The 22,076-nt window shown below is 42.7% G+C and overlaps 1 protein-coding gene across 20 annotated transcripts in view; it reads left to right on the top strand.

Moving 5' to 3' along the window:
* RBFOX1 (RNA binding fox-1 homolog 1) overlaps positions 1–22,076 on the top strand; it is a 2,033,116-nt gene that overhangs the window by 1,934,180 nt on the left and 76,860 nt on the right. For 17 of the 20 annotated variants that reach the window (XM_025416572.3, XM_025416566.3, XM_025416567.3 and 14 more), the window contains one exon: positions 20,547–20,627. The exons of the other annotated variants lie outside the window; for them this stretch is intronic. In XM_025416572.3, the coding sequence (XP_025272357.1) occupies positions 20,547–20,627 (81 nt within the window). The remainder of the gene's footprint in view (positions 1–20,546; positions 20,628–22,076) is intronic. 20 annotated transcript variants of the gene reach the window in all.

The raw sequence follows: 22,076 nt of genomic DNA, 5'->3' as shown, positions 1-22,076 counted from the left end.
GGCCCCTCTACTTGCCAACTGTGTGACTCTAGGCAAGTTACTTAACCTCTCTGTGCCTCAGTATCTTCATCTGTTAAATGGGAGATAATAGTAGTAACAAACTCACAGGTGTCTTTTAGCACTAGATGGGTTAATACATGAGGAGTGTTTGGTGCATAGCCAGCACCACATAAAGTCTGGCCAAATAAAAAGAAGTAAGTTAATGTTCCACCTCTCTGCCATAAGGGGAAAATGAATGGAGAACTGATTGTGCTGAATTCTGAGTAAACCACTAAACTAAGAGATTATTTTCTTAATACATGAGAGGACTGGTCCTCCTGTTGTCAGCATGTCCATTTGAGGGAAGTTAGTTTCTGGGGTCGGGGGCAAGGCAGTCTGTTTGGGGGGCACAGACACTGCTGAAGTACATCCTTGTCCAAAGCGCATAAAAAGGACATCCCTCACAAGGGCATGGAGGAAGCCAGACGGCAGCTTCCATGCATCTGCCTCATGAAACGGGGTAGCAGGGATAACGCACTGGCACGTCCTCTGCAAGCATGTGTACCTGGCTACTTGCACAGTTTCTCCCCAGAATAATGGGTCAAGGACAAGAAACGAGAAGTCATCTGATGAAGAGGGAGGATATAAATGAGGCCCTTGGGTTGGAGAGAGGGAGTTCATGTCTCTGGTCCCGTGCAGTGTAGCTGCTGGTCTTCTGGCTTGAGCCACCAAGAAACCCCCAAACATCTCCTTTATATGTGATTTCAAAGCTATGCGTATCTGTGGGTGTTTAAAAGGACATTAAGACAGAAGAAACCCTTCAAACTGACTTGTATATGCAAGAATAAATTAATCAGCATGACTTTGAGGACATTAGAGCAGCCATTCAGATTAGCCCTGAGCCCGGCTGCAGAAGTTAGATCATGGGACTCTTGGAAAAGAATAAGTTATAATACAGATTAATATTTACTGAGTATTATCTGCGGGCAGGCATGGTTCTTTCTGAGCACTTTACCTGAGTTAATGTATTTAAATCCTCATGGCAGTTTTCCAGATGAGAAAACTAAGGTAACTTAGCACTAAATGGCTAAGATTTCAAGCGGGTAAGAAGCTGGCTCGAGTTTGAAATCAGGAGCCTGTGTTCCTTACAACTGGGTTACATACCGCCTCTTTGTTTTTGGGGAATATTGAAAGTCATAATTCTTACTGACTGTGTCCTACGATGGTAGATCAGACTACTGCCCTGTGTCTAAACCAGTCAAATTAAAGAAGAGTAGTAGGATGGAATTTTGGATTATTCCAACTGCCACCAATGCTACCGATCCTTTCCCACCCTCCCACCCCACCCCCACTACCTCCTCCTCCATATTCAGAGTAGTTAACTGGTTGTGTCAGGGGCAATTTTAAGGATTCTGGACAAGGAAATAATTATTTCTGAGATGCTCCAATAAACTTAAATCTAAAAAGAAAAGGAAGGGGACATGAATACGTAAGTGTTACTTGAGAAATCTTTTAAGACTGCTAGTATTGCCAATATGATGAACTACCCTTAATAATCAGAAGCCTTTCCTTTTTGCCTAAATTATCTATATATGTAGGTAAATAGAGTTCATGATATTCAGAAATGGGGGGAAATGCTGCCAATCCAACATTCCAGAACAATTCCTTTGAAATCTTTGAAGACCCTTAAAGAATCCAGCTAGCTTAAATCTCAAGTTTACAGACCCCTATACTGATGGAGATGCAAATGTAGATGTCGCATGTATTCATTTCCCTATGGAGGTATAATTACTAATGTCATCCATTTGAATATCCATGCCTAAGGATTTAGGGGGCTTTTTTGAATTTCTCCAACTATAAACATAGTCTGGATTTATCTTGCAGTTTCGAGTGTGCCTCAAAGCTGAAATGAAGACCTTGTCATTGATTTGCTGAGGATTTTTAGCAGCCTAGCCCTGTATCTGCCTGAGATAGAAAGCCAGGCTTATTAGGCACTCCTATATATAAGATTTTGTATTAATGACAAATATCATGATACTCCCATAGTATAATTATCGATTTTCTGAAGCTTATGCAGAATTAACAACCCAGCCTCCAATTGTCTTTCAGAACGGGGCATGAAAAGTTCACATATTTTGTAAATTAAAATCAATATTTTCAATCTCTCCTAAAGGTAATTTTCCTAATTTAGTGGACTTTTCCCTAACATTTATTTTCTCTTTAATTATAAAATGGCAGGTTATTGATTTTCGTATATAACCTCTTGACGCCCTGAGTGCATTTTTATTGCTAACTCGGGGTGGGGGTGGAGAGGGCAGGAGCACCTCTTAATGAGGATCTTTAATTACTAGCAGAACAGTATTAATTTGCTTTGATAAATTATGACACACACTCTCCCTTGCGCACACATTCCAGAGAAAGCATTTAGAAAGCTGTTATGAAAGGCCTTTCATTTCGGGTGGTTTTTCTGAACTCTTACCGAGTCCTACCCAGAAGAATGCTTACCGAACACCAGTCTTCAGAAGCAGATATGCATAAATCAGTACATCCCATAAACCCACGTAAATCTTCTCCAAAGACAAGTGGGTGTTTTCCTACAAAGCTACACAGCGTTGATTATTTTGCCTACATCTAATCATCTTCAGCCTCCTTGGGGCTTATTCTCAAGATAAATGGTTGATAAGTCAATTAAAAAAAATGCCCAGGTGGATCTCGAAGCCAGTATCTAAGACCATTCCATTTCAGACTTTTTAAAAATTTGAAGGCAATAAATAGAAGTATAGTATCTGCAAATATCTGTTTCCAGTAGCATGCTTCAAGTTACTTAGTATAATTAGAAATAGTGTTTCTAAGAATCTCAATGAGGAGGCCTCAAAGGAGCTTCTTACAGGTCCCCCATCATTGTGAGAAGTTCCACCGCCATCTAATAAAAAGATTAAAAGAAACAGTGGTGTCTGTTAGGAAGAATCATAATATCTAGCCAATGAAACTCTTGATGGAAAGCAAGCACCTTTAATCTTCATACATAAGTAAAACAAAATAAAAATAAATAACAGAAGGTTATACACACTTGTCGACGTGGGACTGACAAATGGCAGATCCATCCGTTTCTCAATTGCCGGTAAGATGGCTGCAAAGCTCACCCACGCTGTATATCATATCTGCCAACTCATTTCTGTGATTAAATATTCCATCAGTGGTGCTATAAGGAGGCAAAGCTTAACAAGATTCATAAGATGCACCACTTGAACACACATAACTCACTTCCATGGATGGAGAGCACCCCGCCTGCAAAGGAAAATTGGAATTGAGGTAAATTACTCCACAAGTCATGATCAATAGGGAAAAGAAAAGATCTACCAATGCAGTGCAGATCTAAGATATAGTTAGGTCCCGATGACAACAGACACACAATTAAAGTCAAAAGTAGAGAGATGCAGAGTAAATCAACCTGAAAACCTTGAAAATGGTAATGAACAGTAATCTGGCGATACTATTATTATTAGTGTGTGTGTGGTTTTTTTTTTTTGTAGGAGGAAGAAGAAGGGGGTATTTAATATGATTTTCCTTCTAAAATAAACATTTCTGGTTTCAAAGGCGAGGTAGGGGGTGGCGGTACTTAAAAGACGCATACCTGGCTATAAAGTCACATATGAAAGGTGGTCAAGTCTTAAAACTAGGTTATCCTGGGGTTATAGGGAGGATCAGGTAAGATAATGAGTGTAAAAGAACTTTATAGACTGTAAAGTAAAATAAAAATGTAAGAGATTACTGTGATGACTGAAGTCAGCTGGATTGATTGTGTCCACCTCGGTGAAATCCCGACCACGGAGCACATGCCTTGAGACCAGGCTGGGTGATGGGAGAGTGGATCAGGATTTCAATATAAAGTTTAAAAATGAAGAGGATGGATGTAGCACTCTGTGATTGCTTATCTCGAAAGGGCAGCTGTATTTGACCTTGGATTACCCGTACAAAGGTATTGGTTTTCTATGGGCTTTTGGCCACTGTGAGCCATGATTCATCTAAAGAATTGAGTCACAAAAAGGTAGATGTAGGTCTTCCTCCCAGTCACTTCCCTTATTTCACTTCATTGAGTCCGTTACAGTTAAGAGAATGACCTTTAGCCGAATTTTTGGATGGACTTCTTTCCAATTCCCTTCCTGCAATTTGGATACAATGGCATCTGAAAAAAAGTAAGATTGTCAGAACCTGTGATAACTGGGGTCCCTGACACAGGCTGCTTTCCTTTTGTTGGCCACCATCCTAGACTTTGGGTTGGGTTTGGGATGATGTGCCCCAAACCTGAATGTACAAAACCTGCATTTGGGTGACTACCTAGTATCCTGAAGGAATGTAATGTAGGTCGGAAGCGTCCTTGCGACCACTCAGAGCCCCTCAAAGCAGCAAATATTCAAATATTAGTGCCCTTCGTGGCTCTAACACTGCCCGTATCCACCCAGAGGACCGGCTTTGACTAGACTCAGAGCAATGGCTCCTCGTGAACAGTGACCTTTGGCTCTGCAATGTTTTGTATAATTTACACATCTGCCAGATTCAAATGCACTGCACTTCAGTGAACTGGAACAGAAGAGTCCAGATTTAAGTCCCCAAGCAAAGGATTTTCAGCCTAGAAATGTTCCACTTCAAAGACTTTATCTCGTACATCTGTTTACCTTCGCCTCCCTCTTTGGTTGCAATTCACTTTCCTTCTCTCTTCTCCTTTCCCCATCTGTCTTATCAGATTTCACTCCATCCCTCCCACATTTGGCCTTAATTTTTATCTGTGTCCTTCCCGGGCCCACGGAAGGAATGCAGCTCAGCTTTGATGGAACCTTTGGGGGATTTTGATCTTCAGATAGGATCAGAACTTGATTATGTGCTAAAAACTGCACTTCCTCAATAAATTAGTTCCCAATCTATTGCATGGAAAGTCTACCAAGGAGAGCTCCCTCCCCCAAAGCAGGAAATGATGGGACAGCCTTTGTAGGAGAAGCCCCACCTCTGCACCACGGGAGAAAGATGAGGTTCGAATATTTGGCTCTGGATCAATTTCATAGGGAAAGTTCTGGGCTGCCATCATCCATACATGAACAACTCAAGACATCAGCAACAATAAGCCACTCCAGGCACTGACTGTGTGCCAGGCACTGTGCAAAACACTTTGCATCTCCTCAGAACCTCATAAAAATGTTACAGCATTCTCTTCATTATAGAAATGATGAAACTAAGGCTTTCCTGAGAGTTTATCTCATCCCTCATATCCCAGAACTAGAATGTGAAAAATAGGCTTATTATATAAATGTCTTTTTTCTAACCTCAAAGCCCATATTTGGCATTACCTTGCTGTGCAGCTTCCTCCATAGGACTAGACTACGACACGCCTGCCATGTCTTCTATGCTTGAGCTCTAGAATATAGTGATAATTAATAAAAATATCTTTGCACGTAATATTACCTGCCACATGCCAAACTCAATGTTGTGACCATCGCATATGTTTACAAGATTATAACTTCGGAGGATAAGGGTCATTTTCTTCATCTTGCAGATAAATTAGAAATCTAGTGATATTAGGTTGCTCAAGGTTGCTAATTTCAAAAGTTAAAGAGCTGGATCCGAAGCCAAATCTTTGTGATTCCAAAGCTCATTCCATTATATTACAAGTTACCTCCCACACATGCTTTAGTTAATCCAATATCTTGGATTAATTGTTCTTAACTGGAAATAACTTTACACCCCAGGGGAACTGAGCAACTTCTGGAGACATTTGCTTTTGTCACATCTTCGGGGACCTGGGGTTATTCATTGCTGGCAAAACAACCCACAATGCACAGGACAGCCCCCACCACAAAGAATAATCTGGCTGAAAATGTTGATGATGCTGAGGTTGAGAACCCTTGTCCCACATGCACCAAATATCTTAATATTTCTCGTACCCTATCAGTGGTTCCTGCTAAAGATGCATAAGCATCTGTAGTTATCAGTGGCAACCCAAAGAACTTAAAGAGAGTCATTCATTCAAGTATTTTCTCTTCTGGGCATTACTCTGCCATTTTTGACTCCAGGAGAGAAGAGCACAAAGCTTGATTTTATGCTGCAGATTTGTGTCGGGGGTCCGCAAGACCACCCTCAGTCTCTGTGTTTGCTTAGATGCGCCCATGGGACTCAGAAAGGCTGTTATAGTCATGGTTCTGATTTATTACAAAACGATACAGATTAGAAATCAGCAAAGGGGAAGAGGACATAAGGTGGAATCCAGAAGAAACCAGGCGAAAGCCTCTGGGTGTGCCCTCAAGGTGGAAGTATACGATGCGCTGAACTTCAGCAGTCATGGTGTCTGACAACACACACAGAGTGCCGCCAGCTGGGTATCAGTCCACTTCCTAGGAAACCAGGCACACAAACCTGGAAGCCCCGTAGAACTGACCTCAGCTACTCAAACCTTAGCCCAAAGAGCAAAAGTATGCATCCGCCATAAATTACCTTGCTACATTGCTCCCATAAACTATCTTATCAAACTGGCACTGTATGGCCCAAGGCCTCAGGCATCCAGAAATGGTTTTATCAGGATAGAATATTCCAAGGGCTTAGAACTCACCTGCCAGGAGCTGTCCAAGGGCCAGTCCTGAAGACAAACATTCTGGGAGGAATGAGGATTGAGCAGCCCAGGTCTGCTGAGTTAACCCTTTCCTGCACAATGGAAGGAGGAGGAGGAGGAGGAGGGGAGGAAGAAGAAGCAGAAGGACAAGATTGCAATCTCAGAAATATATATATATATATATATATATATATATATATATATATATTCATGGTCATGGTGGTAGTGGTAGGGGAGGATGGTATAAAATAAGACATACCGCTGTGTTTGTTGGTTCTAGAAGAAAAGAAAATGATGATCTTTTCTTCTGCATTTAGTTATGCTGCATTTAGTTATGAAAGAGGGAAAATGTGTGCATTTTTTTCACTTAGAACAGGGGTCTGCAATTTTTTTTTCGTAAAGGGCCAGTTAGTGAATAGCGAGCTGTGTGGGCCTACAGTCAGTCTCCCCCCACCACTCACCCCTGCTGCTGTAATACAGGAGTCGTCACAGATAACACATATGCCTTGTGCACATGGCTATGTCCCAATAAAGCTTTAAGGACACAGACCTTTAAATTTCATATAATTTTCGTAGGTCATGAAATAGGTGTCCTTGCCCCACCCACAACTGTGTAAAAAGTGAAAGCCTACCCCTCCTTTGCTGACCCCAGCTTAGGGAGTCCAGATTTGCTGAACGCAAAGCCACCAGCTTACACCCTGGGGAGGTGTTGTAGCACTGGACTGCACAATCCTGCATGAACCTGTGAGACAAGCTGCTTGTCTTTCTGCAGCATCATGTTCATCAAGGAAGGGCCAAAGAGAGAGGCCCCTTATAAAGTCACATATACCACTGGCTTCTGCTAATTCATCCTTTAGCTCAGAGTTGCAATGCTGAAGGCCTGTAAAGTGCCAGGCACTGAGGTAAGCACTTGGGGGGATCACCTCTTCCCTCTAGAATTCATTAGAGCACTGAGGGATACAGACAAATAAACTTAGTGTATAATAAATGATGATACCTGCCGACCAGAACACTAAAAAAATAACAATCCTCTCTGTATTAAGAGAGGGGGTTATTAATTGGATTTTGAAGATAAATAAGAGTTCTCCTGGGAAGAAAATGAAGAAAGAGCTTTGTAGCAGTGAGTAAGGAGGAGTTTGGTAGTGTCCAAAGGAGTTTCTCAGCCTTATCTTCAGAATCCATTGAGAAGTGCTAAAAAAAAAAAAAAAAAAAAAAAAAAAAAAACCACAAAGACAAACAAGAACAACAACAACAAAAAAGAAAACCAGGTGCTTGATCTTCACTGGATGTAGAAATTTCTCAGGCAAAATCAGGTTTCTCCCAAAGGCTGAGAAATACTGATCTGTTGAAATCAGAGGGTTCCTTCTAGAGAAAAGTTGCAAGAGACCTGATGATGGATTCTGATAAAGGAATGTGGAATCTGGAATCCATCCTTTGAGTGTCAGGCAACCACTGAAAGCTCTGATAAAAATATATTTAAAAAATAAAATAAAACAGATAGTAATGAATTAGCACGCATATCTACACTTGAAACATAATAGTCTTACCATGAAGATTATTACAAATATGTGAATACAATCCTAAAAGATCGAAAGAGGTAAAACCAAATCAGCAACTTCTTACCCATCCCAGAGATTGGGCTCCTGACGGACCCCAGGATTGCTAAACCGGTGCCCAACACCAAGGCTATTATCAAGCTTGTTTCCTGGTTTTGTCCCAATCTCTTCCTATGAAAAAAATCACCAGAGACTTCAAAAATGACATGATTTCATTTTTTTTTATTTTTAAAATATTCTAAATATTTTAACTTGTGTCGCCATCCTATTATAAACCATTTAGTTTTGACGGTCTTGTGCTTCCCACTTTTAGCGCTTTTTAGAATTTATAGTTCAGTGTTATTAGCCCAGCCAATTAAGTTGTGTGTAAATAAAGACAAATTGGCCAAATATTGTTTAATACCCTGTATGTTAATTATATGTAGATACTCATTCTCCAAGTATCCGATGAAGCTCTCTTTTAAAAATGTAGTGTGAAGAACCAACACACAAATAGCAAAATCCTACTTAAATTAACTGCATTGGTGACAGTTAATGCATTCCTAGAACTTCTATGGACCTGTTACAACCCATTACAGTCGAAATATTGGTTTATGAAAAATTAATAAAGCCACTGGAAAATGGAAGCCAGCATCTGCATTAGCTCTTTACACCCAAAGAATCAACCAGAATTAATTATGCCGTATGCTACATTCTAATGAGTTTTTCATTAAACAGTATACCATTATGGAAACTAAACAAGGATTATTCAGAGAATAATGCCAAAGGCTGGTTTTTTGTTTTGCTTTGTTTTTTGTTTTTTGTTTTTTGTTTTTTTTTTTTGGAGGAGATTAAATTACTTAATGGGTTATACATTTAAACCCGACACAAAGGTTAATCGATGTACACTTATCATTGTATTGAACCCAGTATTATTTAAAAAAACATAAACACCCCAATATCACTGCTATTTCCTCTGGGAGAAAAGATGGATCTGTTTGTGCCTTTCTAGCGTTTGTTTGATATACACATGATATTGTAAAACCTGAAACTTTCCGCATTAATTCCCTGTCATTTTTGAAAACCATTTCCAGCAGCTGAAATATTCTATTAGCTTTCAGCCCACGGGTGTGTGTGTGTGTGTGTGTGTGTGTGTGTGTGTGTGTGTGTGTTGGGAAATGTATTTAATCAATTGTATTTGATTACTCTTTGGGAGAGTGAAAGTCGCAGTATATTTTCTGCTCTTACCAAAAGAGTGGGGTCAGGAGTTTAAACCTAATCTGGGATATGGAAGAGGACTCAAGATATAACTCTGCCTCCATTCCACGAGTATTTCCAGTTCCTCCTAAAATACAGCTCTGTAGTAGCAAGTGAAATAGAAGAGGGAGCCCAAGGGAGGACTGTCTAAAGGAATTTTTGGACTCCTGCAGTATCTGAGGTTCTTGTCCCTAGGAAGAACAGAGAAAGAGAGAGAAAGGCAGTTCTTTGCAGAGACTTGTAAACCTCACAGATTTAAGCTAAAGCACAATTTCTGATTTTTTTTCTCGTCATCATACTTTGCAAACTAAAATGCCTTCATGAGCTGCGAGATAAATGTACAGTTGGAGGGGACAATCTCAGTTGCAGAGAAGAATGCCCTCGCCCTATCACCCTCTGTGGCCCTGCCACAGGGGAATATAGGTCCAGACTCATGTGGCCTAATCCCTTGATTTCTCAAGAGAAGCCAGACATCTGTCTTGTGACATTAAGCCTCCCCAATTTAAATGCTGGCCATTAACTCCCAGTCTTAAAATGTTCTTCATTTAATCTGTTATGTTTAGCATTATGTCTGTGGCCAAACCCAACAGTTCAGCAGCCATCAATCTGCTCTCCTGTTCTTCAAGGAACAGTGGAACAAAATTAGTCCCCAAAGTACTGTATTTTGAGATTCAAAAAATTAATAATAGTTATTAGCCCATTATTATTATTACTGAGATCACGTATTACCTACAAATTATCAACCTCTTCCAAGTAACAGATCTCATCCCTACAACAATTATCGATGAAGTAGATTTTTGGGGGGTCCCGATTTTACCGATGTGAAAGCCAAGTCTGGGACATTAAATGACTTGCTGAAAGTCAGAGAAACTTAAAATCAGTGAGGCCAGAACACACAACTAAGTATAAAAATCCCCCAAATTCATGCTTTTTTCAGCTATGCTGTCAAACCTTAAGAGCTCCCCATTTCTCCTTTCTCTCTGTATTTCCTCCCTGTCTGTCTTACTGTGATCGTGCAAGTGGGATTTTCTTATCTATAGAAGATACATCTAGCCCAGAGGATTCCTTGGTGGGATTGTTTCAAACCCTATTACAGATTCTTAAACCTGATCATGAGGTTCTAGCCAACATCCTTAGCCTGGAAGAGTCAGGTGCTTCCAGGCTGAAGGCAAATGAGGAACTGTTTAATGTGACTTAGTGCAAATGGGGTTGGTTGATGGATATTTGTCTTTCCACGGTTGGAGAGGATGTTTAAACACCTCAAGACCAAGTATCACCATTAATAAGCAGATGTATCTCCGTGAGTGAGTCTGAGCTTTGGAGTCACACCAGACTGGCTCAGATTTCAGTTGTCTTCTATTTTTCTCTCTCTGGGTTTTATTTTCCTTTTGGGTTTGATAAGGGAAAAAAATCATAATGTGTGCACAGTGTACCTGGTTCAGTACCTGAAACTCAGTGGCATCTTAATGGTCACTTTCATCAATATTAGCTGTAGCTTGATGTTGTTTATGAAGTACCTAACATTTTACTATCATTAGCAGCATGGTCATCCCCTGGGAGCAGATTGGAAATGCAGATTCTCATGCCCCACCCCAGACCTACTAAATGAGAATATTCATTTTAGAAGGCTCCCCAAGTAATTGAGTGCCTGTTAGAATTTTAGAAGCAAAAGCTCTAGGATAGCCCTACCTAAATACTAACAGTTCCAACCCTGAAGGAGATAAAACATATTTCTGTTGTTTTTGTTGTAGTTAAATTGTTAGCCTTCCACAAATACCTTATGGACAATTTTTTCTAGTTGTTTTATTATCTCGAACAACAATGAATTAGAAAGAAATTTTTGTCAGGCATTCAAAAAACAGGTCTTTAAAATTTTTTTTTGGTTGTTTTAACAAAAATGAAATAAAGTTAAATTGTAGCAAGTATTGATGATAAAATGATGCTCTCTGAAATAACTTGTGACAGCTTCCTGGGGAAGGGCTAATGCTGTCCTGACAATCACTCTTGGTATCTTCCAAACAGAAAGTGAACGTTAGAACAGAGGTCAGCAAACTTTTTCTGTAAAGGTCCAAATAGTGAATATTTTAGCCTTTGTGGGCAATAAGGTCTCTGTTGTAAGTACTCAGTTCTGTCTTGTAGCATAAAAGCAGTCATAAATAATAGGTAAATGAACAAGCGTGGCCCTGATCGAATAACTCTTTATAGATACTGAAATTTAAATTTTATGTGATTCTTCATGTTGTGACCAAATATTAGTCTTCTCTTAATTGTTTGCAACCATATAAAATTGTAAAAAAAAAAAAAAATTAAAGGAAGTAGACTGGATTTGGCCAAAAGACAATAGTTTGCCTACAACTGATTTGGAAGACTAGCCTTCAGGTCGTGGGTCCCAGGGATCTGTCTGATTTGATTTGCATTCAGCACCATAAAATTTCTATCTGTGTGACTTCGGGCAAGATTCTAAAACTCTCTGTGTCTCAGAATCCTCATCTATTAAATAGATGTAATGATAGTACCTGTCTTACAAGGTTAAGAGTAGGGGATAATCCAAATTAAACATTGAATGGGTTTGCTTGGCACTTTTTGGGTAATTAATAAGTGGTATTTGGAATTGCTACTGCTAATGTGTTTAGTATCATATTGAGTTAAATATTTTCTGTAAAAATCACTATTAGCTGACATTTTGGAGGCAGGGGGATAAGAGCAGTTCAAGTAAGTCATTATGTTTTCTAAACAACAAAAAGGAAGAACCTTGTATAGAGATTCTCTGTAGTATTCCTGCAACTTTTTTTTGTATAGTCTGAAATTACATCAAAAAGAAAAGTGAAAAGGAAAAAAACCCACAAAATCACGTATTTCTTTTTAACTGTTATGAAAATTGGAACTTGCATAATAAATTGGAGTGAGAGATTATTTACACTATATACAGATTCACTTCAGGGCTCCCTTAAATATGGAAATCCCCTGGCACCGTTAAAACATGATTCACTTTATAAGAATTAAATATACATACAACATTTTTCTGCAACATCTGTGCCTAAATGGAAATACCTCTGTATTTAAAGCTCGACCATAACCCTTCAGAGAGGCTCATCTTTCAGGCATGTATAAAAGCATTAAGGATTAGCTGTGAAAATATTCTTACATGTATTATTAGCTCAGTTCTAGTCTATGTTAAAAAAATGTGTACCTGCAAAAAATATCCGTAGCCCATCAGGGCATTGGATAAATCTGTTGATTGGAAGCAGTAATCTCCATGGGCAGGGACACATATGGCAACCTCCCAGACCTCGACCTCTAACAGACGCTTGGTGCTTATATGGCCCTCACGTAGTACAGTGCCTCACTGATCCTCACGGCAGAGCTCATTATGAGGCAGGCAGGCGGCTATATTAGTCTGCCAAGGCTGCCATGACAAAGCATCACAGACTGGGTGGCTTGTGCAACAGAAATGCATTTTCTCACAGTTCTGGAGGCTAGGAATCCAAGATCAAGGGATCTGCAGGGTGGGTTTCTTCAAAGGCCTCTCTCCTTGACTTGTAAACAGCTGTCTTCTCCCTCAGTCCGCACATGGTCTTCCTTCTGCATCTCTGTTGTAATTTACTCTTCTTATAAGGACATCATGGAATTAGGGTTTACCCTCATGGCCTAACTTTAACCTAATTACCTCTTTAAAAATCTCATCTCCAAAGACAGTCACATCCTAAGGTGCTAGGAGCTAGGATGTCAGCATGGGAATTTGGATCCTACACACTTCAGTCCATAACAGTAGGGCAGGAATGGGTGTGCCATTTTGAATGGGAAACCAAGAGTGGCCTCACTAGGATTGTGCTGTTGGTGATCTTCTGTACCTTCTTTACCAGCCCACTTCCAGAGAGTTTGACAGGATAGTTAAGACCAGGAGTTACTCTTTGTATTCGAAACGCTATGGAGGAAGGGCAAAATTGGTAGACATACAAAACAGCAAAGATAAAAATAGTTCTACCTCTTTGCACACAGAAGTACTCAAATAAGGTATATTCAGGCATTTTTACTTTTTTTTCCTAAACATGTTGAGATGCCCTTGGGCCTGGATTACTCAAAGTGCACCTGTAGCAAGACAGTCACCTGGGCTGCTGATCAGAAATGCAGATTTCTGACCCACTGAGTCACACTCTTTAAGGGTGGGGCCTTTGAAGGTATCCCATTTAAGTTCTCCCCAGTTGATTCTTAAAGTCTCACAGGCTTTGAAAACCTCCAATTTTAGGAAGGCAAGAATGCACAGCACTGAGTTCTGGGGGACTGGCTCTCCTCCAATGTTCCTCAAAGTATGGTTCCCTGAAAACATGAGAGAGCTTGTTGAAAATGCAGGTTCAAGGCACCTGGGTGGCTCAGTAGTTGAGTGTCTGCCTTTGGCTCAGGTCGTGATCCTGGGATCCTGGGATCGAGTCCCGTATCAGGCACCCCATGAGGAACCTGCTTATCCCTCTGCTTATGTCTCTGCCTCTGTGTGTCTCTCATGAATAAATAAATAAATAAATAAATAAATAAATAAATAAATAAGCTTAAGAAAGAAAGAAGAGAGAGAGAGAGAAAGAAGAAGAAAGAAAGAAGAAAGAAAGAAAGAAAGAAAGAAAGAAAGAAAGAAAGAAAGAAAGAAGAAAGAAAGAAAGGAAGAAGAAGAAGAAGAAGAAGAAGAAGAAGAAGAAGAAGAAGAAGAAGAAGAAGAAGAAGAAGAAGGAAGAAGAAGAAGAAGAAGAAGAAGAAGAAGAAGAAGAAGAAGAAAGGAAGAAAGAAAGAAAGAAAGAAAGAAAGAAAGAAAGAAAGAAGAAGAAAGAAAGAAAGAAAGAAAGAAAGAAAGAAAGAAAGAAAGAGAGAAAGAAAGAAGAAAATGCACGTTCTCAGCTCCATCCCAAAGCAATGGAATCAGCCAGAAACTTTGGGAGTAGGACCTAGCATTCTGTGTTTAACAAATCCCCTAAGTGATTCTGATGATGCAGATGATTATAATAACCCATGGGGGTCTGAGGACACTGAAGACACTGTGTGCTTGCCACCTCTTTCTGAATGTACCACTCCCATGAAAAAGATGTTTCCAGGTTTCTCTTAGAGTGAAGTATCCCTTTGGCACCAGCTCTGAGCTTATTCTTTCAGTTATGACCAAAATTTTCCTATTTTTATTCTAATCTAATAATATATTTTAAAAATCATTCTGTAACAATGGAAGAGTCATTGGTAGGAATCATTGGTGAAGTGAGTGATGTACTAGGAGCCTAGATAGCTTTGTTTCTCACCTGAAATTTGCCTTTAATTGATAATAAGGCTTTTCACAAACTACATCCCTCTTCTGTGGTTCCCATCTCTAAAGAGGGACTATCAGACTGTACTTATTAGGGAGGAAAAAATGCATGAGGGAAATACTGAATATTGAATAAAAGTGTCTTTTTTTTGTATAAAATGGAAGTATTATTTTTAGTAGTGATTACTATTAAGTATTCTTAGTTATGACTGCAATCAATAACAGAAATAGGGAATCAACATTCTGGCACTCATAATAATCATGTTGAATAAAAATTGTGCCAAAATTACTATTAAATTTTATTAATCTCAGCAAGCAAAGTAAATAACCATAGTGTCTCAGGCTTGGGGGGTCGATTGAGACGCGTTCCTTTGTTCCCCTTTGTGTGTATGTATTTGTTCCTGAACATGCAGGTAAAACCAGACAGAGTGTCATTCTTTTGAAGGGCACAGGGGGCTCAGCGGGTGTGCCCCAGAACCCACACAGCACCTGGCCCTGGGAGAGCCCAGTACACACTTGTGGAATGTATGGCAGCCCTCGTAGGGCACCTGTTCTTAACTGAGCAGTAGCGACAGAGAAGCTCTGCAACGGCCTCCTGCATCACTCACCATTTCCCAGTGGGATTTGTCCTCTCAGCCCCCTTTCCAGAGTCACTAGGCTACATGGCACTGGAAAAGCTGGACCCCAGCAAAGGGCTGTGTTTGCAAGGGACTCTGCATCAGCACATAGTTGCTTGAGGAGGTTCAGACGGCACATGGCGCACTCAGAACCTTACACAGCAGGTGTTCCCGAATCCCTGTTGGCCCTCAGAAAATTAATAAAGTGTTGTTGTTTTTCTTTGTGTCTTTAATTTTTTTTTCATTGCAGTAGAGATAAGGGCATTCTTCTCCAAGTGTTCTAACTCATCTTCATCTTGGAGCCAATGAAGTGAGTCAGCCACTCCCAGTTGCAGTTGGGGTGTTTCTTTGACATTTTTTTTTCCTTTTCCCTTTTTTTTTTTTTGAATTCAGAAAATACAGCATAGGCCTATAGGCCTAGTCATTTACCCAGGGCTGCCCTGGAGCTCTGCCTATTTGATACTAAAATGGAAGGACAGACATTTTTCAAAAGAGCCTTTCTCTTCTTCCTTCCACTCCTCCATTCTAATTTTATTTCTTGCAAGTGCAATAGGGCTGCCTATCCAAAACCCCGTGGTTCCTCTTGTCAGGTCCCTCCCCTGCCTCTCATGGGTCTCTGGACCCATGGTGATGAAGGAGGACAGAGACGTGACTCCTGACCTCTTGAAGTTCACAGCTGAGGACACTGAAGACACTGTGTGCTTGCCACAGGAAGACGCTCATTAGATAGAGCACTACAACACAAGTTAGGAAAGCAGAGGAAGGAAGCTGAATTTGGCAGGTGGGGGCAAATAGATCTGGTTTCTAGCAGGAGAAGCCAGAGCTGAGTCGGGAAGGGAATTACTTAGGGGGAGGGGCAGGGCTTCCAGGGAGAAGAATTATCTTCTATAAAGGCAGAGGTGTGAAAACGCACCGTGGTTCCAGTTGGGTTGAGTCCAATTTCCTCACCTAGGAGCTAGCAGCAGCGTACAAAGTTTAGATGCTTCCCCTTCTCTGTCTGTGATGGGAATCACCCCTTTGAGGCTTCTCCCTGCCTCTCAGGGGGGCCAGAAATGATTCCCAGAGCTGTGGGGAGTCCCAAGAAGAAAGGGCTGGGTTGCCCCATCTGAACGTGGACCTTGGCTCACCCTCTCTCAGCGGGAGGATTCCGATCCTGCCCAGGAGAGGCCCTGTGGACACCGTGCTGGGATTTGGGATGCTGATGTTGGTGGCATCATTGAGTGAGGGTGACAGACCTTGCAAAAGCTCTGCTTATTCCAAAGTTTTCGCTCTGCCACATAGAGCCAGTTCCTGCCAGGCACAGATACAGGCTGCTCAGATTTCATGTTAAGCTGGATGAGTCAACCTTAAAAGAACCAGAGAAGAAGAGGAAACAAGTGAATCCCATAGCTAGGGCTCAAAACTGCACCTGGACTTTAGGCATGCACATCCCCAGCAATAGACAAGGGGCTGAGGGAGGCGCCCTAAAGAAAGATTGGTTGGACAAAACACTATTTTTAGCCAAGGAAACAGAAATGAAGAGGTCTTTAAAAACAATAATTTGATCATCTCCATTAATCCTTTGAGAGTCAGGTATTTTGCTCGGGGCTGGGAATAAATGAGTATGGTTTGGCTCCGACCCAGGGGTGCACATTGTGGCTAAGACCAGTATGTAAATGAAACGTCTCAGTACAGCGTGACAAGGGATCTAGTAGGGAGGGTTTTGTTTTGTTTTGTTTTATGTAAATGGGCTCCACACCCAGGGTAGCACTCAGCGCGGGGCTTGAACTCACAACTCTGAGATCAAGACCTGAGCCAGGATCAAGAGTTAGAGGCTTAACTCAATGACTGAGCCACCCAGGCACACCAAGCAAGATTTTTTTTTTTTTTTATTGTGATGGGAGTGTAGAAGGGAGAGTGATCCAATAACTCCTGGGGGCTGGGAAAAAAACAACTTTTAAATGACACAGTAGGAATTGCGATGAGGCCTTTTTTTTTTAATTAAACCCCATGAAATTCCCAGTGTTCAATCCTATTTGACATAAAGAGGTCACTTTCCTACAGTTTAACCTCACAGTAGGAGCAGGAATGGCACAGAGGTTTCATCCCATCCACCAATTCTAATCAAACGGTAGCAACTGCCTAGAAGCTGTGTTAAGAATGATTCTGAGCATTCCAGGATGATAGGAAAGGACGCTGTGGAAATTGGTGAATGGTCTGTCCTGGCTAGGGAATGGTGGTGGCTAGTGGTATAAATTGAACCCAGTTGCCATCTTTAAATTATAAGGAGGAAAGACCCCCTTCCCCTCCTCCCACAAAAGCCTGGATGCTCGAGTAACTGGATTTTCGAGTAAAATTGCTTTATAAGCCAAGGCTCAGAAGTCTGAGAAGGATAGGATGTCCCTACGGTGGCAGACAGGTCGTAGTAGCTGGAGGCAAAGGGTCTATGTTGGGAGGATGGTGCATGAATAGAAAACACAAGGTACTCGTTAGAAAGCTGCATCACAAGGTGCCTTGAAGGACCTTGTAAACACTCCTCATGCTGCTGCTTGTACCTGATTATCTATTTGACTTACTTTTTTAAACAAATACACACGACTTGCCCCCCGCCCCCTAGAAAAATGCATGGAGGTTATGGTATTCTTCTCTGCCTCTTTTTCTTTAATTCAAAGCTTTCTTTTAAGAAAAGGTCACAATGTACTAAGAGAACATACAATAAGTACTTTGCAAATTAAATTAGAGGATGTTTTTAGGTAAAATAAAAAGCAAGTCCTGTGACAGTATAGATTTTGTTTTACAAAGGTCAAAATTATTGCATAAAGAATTTTTTTTCACTACCAAGAGGGCATCCAAAGGAGTTATTTCAATACAGTTTCCCAGGATCTACGGCGTAAGAGCATTAGGAAAGCTTCATTATGCCCTGCCAGGATTTAGCTTTCTAGAGGGAATCTGTGTTGTGTCCCAATGGGATTCTCTAAATTGCATTGAGAATGCTGAAAATTGACCCCAAGGTTTTAACTGCACAATGCTGAAATGTCCTTCTGGATATATCTTTGCTACAACTACGCTATATTTCTTTTGAAACCAAGGCACCCCCAAGAAACTTCAGATTTCACTTTAACAGTGGCTTTTAACCAGAGGTGGACACGAGAAACTCATGGCATTTCCTCACAGGTCCCACCCTAGAAGATGCTGATTTGGCAGCTCTCTGTACCTCCTATGGAAACATCCGTTTCTATCTAAGGCCGTAGGGGTGAGCAAGAACATAGGGATGAATGGTCTCTGCAAAGTCAGACTAAGTACTCGTTGATGAAGCAAAGTGGGGGTCAGGGCACGTCCTTCAGGTGGGTATCACCCCCCATCGGGTGATTTCAGACCCCACACCCCATGGTCTGCTGTTCATATTGTTTGCTGGTTATTACCATACGATAATACCAGTTTCTTGCCAAAACCAGAAATACTCACTCACTGAGAAGAAATTAGACCACGTAACGTCCCACCTTATATGTTGGGATAAACTTCTCAAATAAACTAGAAAGAAGAAAGAACCCTCGGTTTAGCAAAGATTGATCATAACTCAGACCCAACCAGACTCTGAATCCATTTACGGCCAAGAGAAGGCCAGTCAACTCCACTCTTACATCCATGCTTTTGTGGGGACTCTTCTCCAGCTACAGGCGGAGGAAACCGGGGTAGATGTCACAAGGACGAGGGGAGATTCCTTCAGATGGAACTCCTGTCCCTGGGCTGCCTCTCCTTGTCAGAGAATGGAGGGAGGTGCCTGAGTTGGTGATGGGGGTGGGGGGGAGGCACTTAGGGATTTTCTTACATCTTTGCTTTTCCTGGAAATAATGAGCAAAGTCCAGGGAAACACAGGGAAGAGAGGGTACAAGTGGAATTCTCAGGAAGCTCCTCAGCTCTCCTCATTGGATCCATCTATTCTGGCTCTGCCCCTGAGAGATGGGGAGTGGTGGTCGTGGAGGGGGGCCAGCTCTGGAACCGTGTTTGGTTTTTGAGTTCAGGGAAGTTGGCTATGTCTTAATGGTTCCCATGGCGCACCCTCTCTGTGCGGACCCCCACTCGCTCTGCAACTTTTAACTACACTTCTGTTGACCTTGGGAAAGCTCCCGAAGGTTGTCGAACCCCTTAGCAGGCACTGGGGCAGGTGTGCGAGGAGGTGAGTTCACGGCGAGGCAGGCGTCTTCTCACGGGGGAGGCCCTCCAGTTGGGTGATGGCAGGGGGACCCCAAGCCACATGGAGGCAAGTGAATCATCGGTAATGGGCTGACCACTCCCCAGAAGTCTCTCCCATTCTTTTCAAAGTCTGACTGTGAGCTCTGTAGCAGCAGGAGAGAGAGGGCTGACACCCTGAGGATTCCTGACCCTGCTCATCCTTGGAGTGGGCGGTTGTTCAAAACACATCACGGATTGGGGAGATATCTCAGGATTGCGCTGTTCCCTCCCGCTGGAAAATTCCATTGTGCCAGGATCAGCCCGGTGCCCTTTGCTTTAAATCAGGCAGAGGACAGGCAGCTCTGCACTGCAGGCTTGGGGAGGCGGCCTCTCTGGCCCGAGAGCCGAGAACTTTCGGGAAAAAATGAGAAACGCAGAAGCCCAAGGACTATCTCACCCCAAGGCCAGCGTGGGCCCCAGGGTGGGTCATGCGGAAGGTGGAAGTGGCGCTCATTTCTTCCCTGCTGTATTTCTGTTCTTCCCCTGAAGAACTGACTCAGCCAGTCTGGGGGGGCTGGGAGGCGGAGAAGGTTGCTCCCACCAGCAGTCAGTGCATGTGCTCACACTTTACCCACCGATGACTACACGCCAGGCCCTGCGTTGGGCACAGGTCTAGCCACACAGTTCACAACCTTCCTGGAGGTAGGTATGTTCACCCCATTTTCCAGATGTGAATCCCAAGGCACAGAGAGGTATAGTGACTTACCGAGATCACACAGCTAAGTGGCATCGGAGCCAGGCTTGTCATCTAGCTCTCTCTGATATTGCCCAAGCTCCCTTTTGAGTATGCAGTATGCCATGCTGCCACCATCCCCTGGGTCCGGGGGCCAGCCAGACCCCCGCTACGGAAACCCCAGGTGACAAGGAGTGACATGTGCTTGGAGGGCTGGAGGGTGGGCTTCCGGTCCCCTTTGGCTAAGACAGGGGGCTTACACTGGTGTCCCCGCCCTGTGCACGGGGATGTGGCTATGTTGTCATTTCTCTGCCTTTCTCGTTTGCGTCGCCTGATCTCTCAGGTGTCGTGTGCCTGTTCCCAAACCAGATACCATCTATCTCTCTCTCTTTCGTAGGCACCGTGCTGTTGTGCCAGGCAAACCAGGAGGGATCTTCCATGTACAGTGCCCCCAGTTCACTTGTATATACTTCCGCAAGTAAGCCCGCTGTTGTGGCTCTCTTTTTGTTTTGTGACATAAATCTGAGTCCACTCGCCTTCCCTGCCATGTAAGTTCTCCTTCCCTTCCCTCTCTGCTCCACCCTCCCCGCGCCCTCCACAAGGTGAAGTTGGTTCTCATAAGCATGTCTCTGTGTGTTCCCTGTCACCTTAGCATCCAACCCCTTCGCTCATTACGTCTGAATGCTCACTTCTCAGATGTCCCGATCATCCTATGTTGAGACCCAGCAGGATTGGGTCCAATGGATGGGACCTGAGGCATTGGTGTGTGGGGGTGGGGTGGGGCAGAGGGGTGGGGGGAGGGGGTGGAGGTTGGAGCTAGAGCTCACTGCCTGCCTTCTATCACGGCTTTGCAAATTAACGTGGAAACAACGGACGTAAAATATGCAGGCCATCCACGCGGCACCCTCACCCAGCAAAAGGTGCTTCATTGTTACGCTTGAGCACCTGTGTTCTCACTGCGGGAAATAACCACTTGTTTGCAAGGCTGTTCTGCCCTTTGCTATGTGATTCCATTCTCAGCAGAGAGGAAAATGAGGGTCTCCCCCCAGCCCCCAATTTAACTGTGTTGGGGGAGGATGACAATAAAAGGCACTTTAATAGATACAAATGTAGCCCTCAAGTGGTAGGGAGAGAAGATCAAAAATAAACATGGAAGATAGATTGTAGTGTTGACATGGAAAGACCAAGGATGTCTCTGCCTGGGATGGATGCTCCAAGGGGGGGCAAATGGCCCGCCCTCACCCCAGTTCCCAGGTCCCCAGACAAGGTTGAACAATTACAGTTCTTGTGGATTCCGACATGGTGCCCCCAGCTGGTTTGCCCCTCCTCGGGAAGACCCCCATCCACAGCTGAGACCTTCTGTGAAATCCCCATAACTACTAAATTGGTCCTCATTGGGGTCAGTGCTCAAAAGTGGGTGTGGGGGTGGAGAAGGTGGGCTGCTAGAGACCAGCTAGGAAGGGGGGTGATGATTAGGAGGATGAGAGACAGAGGGAAATACTCCCCGAGTGCCAGGATCAAGCACCTCCATTCCTAAAGGCTCAGAAAAACCAAACTCTTTGCTGTGGGGCACAGGTTCGAAGCAGTCACCAGAAGAACCAAAGATGTGACTGTGACAATCCTGAGGGTTTCTGAAGATACCAGGTTATGGGGGCAGCCAGCCGTCCTTCCCAACCAGCATAGCATCTTCAGGAGCAGGTTGGGCATGCATTACATTCAGGGTATGCTCCTATGTCCCCAAAAAGCCAGAATCTAATCATCTGGCAAGAAGTGGTTCTTTCTAACCGTATAGAAATTGCCCACTTTGGGTGGGGTAAATGTGTACGCATGTATCCGATAGAATTAGGGCGCTAGTACTCAGTTTCACATGCTCACCATTGTGTCATCCTCACAATCTGCACCAGGTAGGTATTATAATGTTTGCTTT

Source organism: Canis lupus, chromosome 6 (genome assembly GCF_003254725.2).
Source record: "Canis lupus dingo isolate Sandy chromosome 6, ASM325472v2, whole genome shotgun sequence".
NCBI lineage: Eukaryota > Metazoa > Chordata > Mammalia > Carnivora > Canidae > Canis > Canis lupus.
This window is presented reverse-complemented; position numbering and strand designations above follow the sequence as displayed.